We start from the raw sequence: 6,476 nt of genomic DNA, 5'->3' as shown, positions 1-6,476 counted from the left end.
GGGAGGGAGGGAGGGAGGGAGAAATATAGCAAATGGTCCAGATGAGAAGTAATTTAAGTCTGTTAATTTACTAAATTATTGATTTATCTATTAATAAATAAAATAACTTACATTATTTACAATTAAGATTGTTGAAAACTCTCCTAGCATTCATCGTGGTGAGTGTAAAGATGGATTGGGAGGACTGTAAGATGTGCTACATGGAAAGCAGCAAGGAGGAATAGATCTGAGAAGAGAAGCAATGAGTCCAATGTAGAGATGAGTTTGAGAAGCCTGGTAGTGAATCTGCCCCATGCAGCTGCATTAGCAGGACTGCATGCATGTGTAGAGCTCACAGGAGAAAAGGCATTGTTATTATAATAAAATAATGTATATTCTAGGGCCAGATGAGACTAACCATGGGACAGGAAAATATATTAATTCTTTAAAGGAGATGCTTCTGTCTCAAAATCCCTGCTATCATTAAAAACAAATGAGATTTTAATGCCTTCTTTCATACATTCTTCAGTTCTTGCTTACTTTTTAGAGTATATTTGTGAAGATCTCAGTGCATTAGCCGATAAAGATAAATAATATAAATGCCCCGGGAATATGCATTTAATGCAAATTATAGAAAGATAATTATAAATGATTCTTCATGAAAGAAGGAAATTACCCTTGGAATTTGGCTATGATTAAAGAAAAGAAAGTGAAAAAGTTTTAGCATGATTTTGTGATCTCATTGTTACAACTATCTAACCAAATTTTATCTCAATGGCCAGGTAGCTCTGGAACTTGAGGGATTCATCTGAACTCTGAAAAATTTACCTCATGTTAGTAAAACTCACTCTGTAGTAATCAGGGAAGCAGCACAAAGCAGAAGCCAAGAGAGTGATTCCTGGGCTCCTCATCCTCCCTTACAGGGCTGACTGTTTATTATCCCTGGAGAGTTATTTTGCAGCATGAATAAGAGCCTAATCACAGGGGAAAAAATCAAAATCCATATTTTATAGGAATTTAAGTTTTAACAACTAATTAGGTACTCATATATTTTGTACCATGGGTATTGTGCTCAATGAATTGAAACCATTTTAGAGAAGTGGGCCACCTCTCTCCAATGCTTTGTGTAACGAATTAGGATTTTTACTGCAATTCTGGTTATTTATAGCCATTTAGTGTCTTTCTCATGACAGCATCTACTTTAAGTTAACAGCCCCTACAAACCAAAACTTAAAGAAACAATTAAGTAACTCCAAAGTCATCTCTCAGTGTTTCAAAGGGTGGGCAAGTTAAAAATTATCTTCATAATGCTGACCATATACAAAACCTGTAATATTCAGTACAGTTACTAGGCACTAATATGCATGGACTAATGTTCTCATGTCTGTGTCAGGAAAAACCCTTCTAAACTTGTACATGGTGCGTGGGGGGGAGTCTGCACGCGTGCACACGCGTACACACTTGTGGAGGTCAGAGGTCAACAGTGGTGTCTTGAGTCACTCTCTACCTTATGTTTGGAGATGTGATCAGTCTCTGAACCTGTATCTTGCAGTTTTCTGGGTGGTTTCCAGAAGAACTGTAGAGATCGCACTCTTTTGTTCTCCTGTCCTAGTGCTGGGATAACAGATGTAGCCTGTCCTCCCTAACTTTTATATAGATGCTAGGGATCCAGATTTCCATGCCTGGATAACCAGAATTTACAGACGATGCCATGTATCCTTCTATTTAATACTAAAACCTTAGTCACGTTTAATGTCTAGAATGATGGGAAAATTTCCCACCCAAGACGAACTATATTTGAACCAAACATGTATATATTTTTACCACATTTAATATACCAAAGATACTCATTTGTGCAGGAGTTTTGACTATATTTATAGTTAGTTGTGTCCATAACCATTGTTACACCTAAAACTGATAGGTTAGAATTAACCTGTACTTATGACCAGAATTTTTAAGTGACTATGCATGCAATAAGAATTAGTAACAAAAGAGGCTGAAGGGGAATGAGTCTGGAGAATGGGGAAGGGTTATGAAAGGGTTTGGAGTGAAGGAAGGTGAGGGAGAAGTGTTGTAATATAATCTCAAGAATAAAAAATTTAAATAAAAATTAGAAAAAGAAAAACTTAAAAGGGCAGGATATATCAGTGTACATTTCAAAATGAAGCTGTCCTCTCAAAACTATGATTTAGTTATAAAATACATAAATATAACTTAAATATTAATATCTTCTGAATTGTGTTACAAAGCATAATTTTCAAAGTTATTTCAAAATATATCAAAATCTCCACTCCCAACTTCTTAAGGTCTATTATTTATAAATTCTCAAAAAGGCAGTATAATTCAATAGTATCACCCTAGTAGTAAGTAAGACAGCATATGTGGCTAGGCAAATGGAATTAATTGACCAGTTTAGAATTTGAATTTTGGGTGACTTGGACCCATATGTTTTCTTCTATTAACTGTTGAAGTAGAAAACAATTTTATTGACTCCAAAAGTGACTTTTTCTTATTCATTTGATAGTTTGGTTGATCATGATGAGTTGATTACATTCTCTAACTTTCAACTATTAAAATAATTGTGAATGAATTCATTGTTATAGTACTTTGGATTTCTTGGAGCAACTTGACTTTAAAGTAGATGATTAAATATTGGCCAGATTAGTATGACTTAGCTTTGGGTTGTTATCTTCTCTAACCACTAACTACTTTTTCCCCATAGGTAGATAATGACAATTTTAATATTTCTTTCGTGAAGTCAAATGAAGAAAACAAAACCACAGAGATTAATGACTTAGAAGTATTCACAAGGTATTCCGTGGTGATCACGGCCTTTGTTGGAAATATTAGTGGGGCATACACAGATGGGAAGTCAAGTTCAGAAGTGATAATTACAACTTTAGAATCAGGTAAGGAGTATATCTCACCATTCCTAACAATCACCTGCAACTTGACCACTGTTTTTTCTTCAGCTCCTCACACTCTTCTCAAGAAAGGATGGGTGCTTTGAGACATTGATAGAACATTTTTTTAAAAATAAACAAATTCAATAACAGTGCAGTTGACAATATAAGGATGGCTTACTTACACTTTTAGGTAATGCATAAGTACCTTCTCCTCTCATATTCTGAGATTCTATTCCTTTCTCCTTTACTACCAACTATCAAAGGGATCGTCTATATTTTGCTTTCCCTTTTCACTTTTTTTTCCTCACATTTCTCTGTGAAGAAAGGTTTGGTGAATAAACTCATGTGTACACCACAAAACATGGCTGGTCAAATCCTATTTGTGTCATCTTGCGCTAGGACAGTGGCTCTCAACCTTTGGTGGTGTGACCCCATTCACAGGGATCACATATTAGAAACCTAGCATATCAGATCTTTACAATACATAACAGTAGCAAAATGACAGTTAAAAAGTTCAAATGAAATAATTTTATGGTTGGGGGTCAGCACAACATGAGGAACTGTATTAAAAGGTGGGCAGCAGCATCATAAAGGTTGAGAACTGCTACCTTAGGAGGTAATTAATGGCATATTAAAAAGAGAGGAGGAAAAAAAAAAGCTCTGTCAATTGAATTCATTATGTAAATCTGTGCGTAATTTGGGGATAGGAAATTGTTGCCAACATTGAAAGAATCCCTTGCCTTATCCAACTTTAAGCCTAATCCTCAATTTACAGAAACACATTCTACAAATAAAAGGATATACATCCTAAGTAATGTAAATGTGTAAAAGCAAGTGGAAAAACATGTTTAACCCAAACTAAGCTTTATTTTACCTATAAAACTTTTTACTTAACATACATGTTTTGCTGTAATTTTCTGCTTGTCTTTCTTTCTTTTAAGATTTATTTATTTTTATGTGTATGAGTACATTATAGCTATACAGATGGCCATGAGCTCTGGCCCCACTCGCTCCGGTGTAATACACTGTAGCTGTCTTCAGATGTTTCAGAAGAGGGCGTCAGATCTTATTATGGGTGGTTGTGAGCCACTATGTGGTTGCTGGGATCCAAACTCATGACCTTCGGAAGAGCAGTCAGTGCCCTTACCAACTGAGCCATCTCGCCAGCCCTCTGCTTGTCTTTCTTACTCACAATTATTTAGCCAAATTTGAGAGGTGCTCTGAGATTCCATCTGGCAAGAAGAGTGAAGTTAACAAAGCTTGAGAGTCTGCACCATGAGGCTGCACCTCAAGACTTCCTCACTGAAAATGTTTGAAAAGAAAGCTTTCTCATATCATTCTGATTACAAGAATGTTCAAATTCGTTTGATGGTGTGATATAAAGAACAGTAACTTTATGATCTTCAAATTATAATTTCTCATGTATCATTTTATTTTGTAATTTGTTACAACTAGTGACATACAAAGTGAGTAGTTTGTTTTGTTTTAGTAGGGGAGTATTTTATCGGCACAGAGTATTAATTAATGGTACAGAGTTTTGATTTCATTTTGACAATTGCTCATGTGTACATACTCTGATCATAGGCAATTTCTTTAACCCCACCTTCCTGATTGGCCTTTTTTCTAAAATAGTCTTCTAAAAGAAAAAAAATACTTTTTCCTTAATTTTTAAAACTAGTTCTTTAAGGATTCCATACAATGAGTTTTGACTGTATTTACCTCTGATGCCCCAGCTCTTCTTACATACACCCCGTTCCCTTCTTACCAGTCTTCTACCTCCATCCTATCAAGGACAATTTGTGTTGCCCAAATATTCTTGGGTGTATGGCCTTCTTCTGGAGGGCACTCAACTTATTATAACCCACAATTTAAGAGAAAACTGACCTTTTCTTGCAGGAAGCCTAACTGTTGTCTATGGCTCCTTGGATAGGGTGGAATTTCGTGCCCAACCCTCCTGTTCATGTTGTAATTTGGTCCGACTTGGCATTTCACAGGTCTTTACATGCTACCACAACTAATATAGGTCCATATCTGCAACTGCCCTGCTGTGTTTTTATTTCAGCAAAAGAATGAACTAGAATATTAGACATTTCAGCAATTAAAAAGTCCAATTAGAAAATCATCAAAAGATATAAAGGGACATTCCATCCATCAGGAGGTATGGTCAGCAAATAAGCACACAGTATGATAAATTTTCAAGTCTATTCACCCTAGATAAATGCAAAGTAATCCACATTATCATGTAACCATTCATCTACTGAAACAGAATTGCATAATAATTTTTAAAGTGGTGATAATACCAAATAGTAGCAAAGATATAGAGTGAGTGCTGACACGTGCCAGTTGGGAATATTAAGTAGTGCAGACACACGGAAAAAAAAAAATGAAACAAACCATGTATTTCCCATATGGCTGAGCAATTAATTGTCAACAATGGTCATAAGGAATCAAAAACTTTTGTGTATATACACATGGGTCGTAATGTCAGCCTTACTGGCAATAAAAATAAACTGGAAGCAGCAAAGATGTCTTTCCATGTTAAATGATTCCTGCTGAATGACAAAAATCAAACACTTCTCGGTGACAAACAGAGCTGCTGTCCCTTTCTCTTATGGCTGGATACTTTGCAATTAGGAAGATGACTCAGGTGGTACAGATACTTCTCACCAAGACTCAAGACCAGAATTCCATCCCAGGGGCCCACATGTGGGAACACCAGGACAAAAATCCTGCAAGTTGTTCTCTGCCTTCTGCATGCTCATCATGATACCCACATGATCTCTGACAGAGAGAGGGAGCGAGAGAGAGACAGAGACAGAGACAGAGACAGACAGACAGAGATAGACAGAGACAGAGAGACAGATCGAGGCAGAGAGACAGGGAGAGATAGAGAGACAGAGAGACAGAAAGACAGTGAGAATTTTTTGAAGATGGTGAAGTATTGGTTCATATAAATCCTAGTGAACTAAAATCTATGGCACTTTTGTTTCACTGAGACTGACAAGACAGCAAAGATAAGGACCAATTGCATTTATATAGAGGCATGTGGTGAGATACAAAGGCACAGAAGGGCAGAGCCTCTTTAAATGAAGGGTTGGTGTTAGCTCTTCCATGTTAGTGTTTACAGGATCCCCATACATGTCTTACGATTCCATAAAAGTAAAGCTCACACAAAACAGTGAAAAGGCAATGAAATCAGAATAAGGTCTGTTGTCTTGCAAACAGTATCGGCTCCATGCCTGTCATCTGCCTTGACACTGAATAAAGCCATACACCATGTCATCATTGGGAACTCCATGAAGGTTAATGTGGGGCTTTGATCCTCTTGGGATGACTTCCTCTGAATCTGTGTTATTTTTTTAATAAAATGGTGGGGAAGTCAAGGAAGCACATTCTCTGTGATTCTGTGGAAGATGAGCTGAGATGCAATGGGAGGGGCTCAGTCTAATGTCCAGTGCTAAGCACAGAGCGCACGCACAAGGCACATAGACCAACTGCAGTAACACAGGAATTTCTGGAAAATAAAGTCAATGCTTGACCATTTTCTAATGTCCATAATACATGGTTTATATAGCTTGTGTCACTAGTCTT

The 6,476-nt window shown here is 36.8% G+C and overlaps 1 protein-coding gene and 1 long non-coding RNA gene across 2 annotated transcripts in view; one reads left to right on the top strand and one right to left on the bottom strand.

Moving 5' to 3' along the window:
• Ptprq (protein tyrosine phosphatase receptor type Q) overlaps positions 1 to 6,476 on the top strand; it is a 190,831-nt gene that overhangs the window by 125,408 nt on the left and 58,947 nt on the right. Inside the window, exon 28 of the mRNA XM_031349633.1 lies at positions 2,702 to 2,888. Coding sequence (XP_031205493.1) covers positions 2,702 to 2,888 — 187 coding nt within the window. The remainder of the gene's footprint in view (positions 1 to 2,701; positions 2,889 to 6,476) is intronic.
• Positions 1 to 6,476, bottom strand: part of LOC116076057 — a 53,404-nt gene that overhangs the window by 20,911 nt on the left and 26,017 nt on the right. The gene's annotated exons all lie outside the window — the stretch shown is intronic.

The sequence above is a fragment of the Mastomys coucha genome, unplaced genomic scaffold (genome assembly GCF_008632895.1).
Source record: "Mastomys coucha isolate ucsf_1 unplaced genomic scaffold, UCSF_Mcou_1 pScaffold4, whole genome shotgun sequence".
In the NCBI taxonomy this organism is placed as follows: Eukaryota; Metazoa; Chordata; class Mammalia; order Rodentia; family Muridae; genus Mastomys; species Mastomys coucha.
The sequence above is the reverse complement of the archived record's forward strand: the minus strand, read 5'-3'. Positions and strand labels throughout refer to the sequence as shown.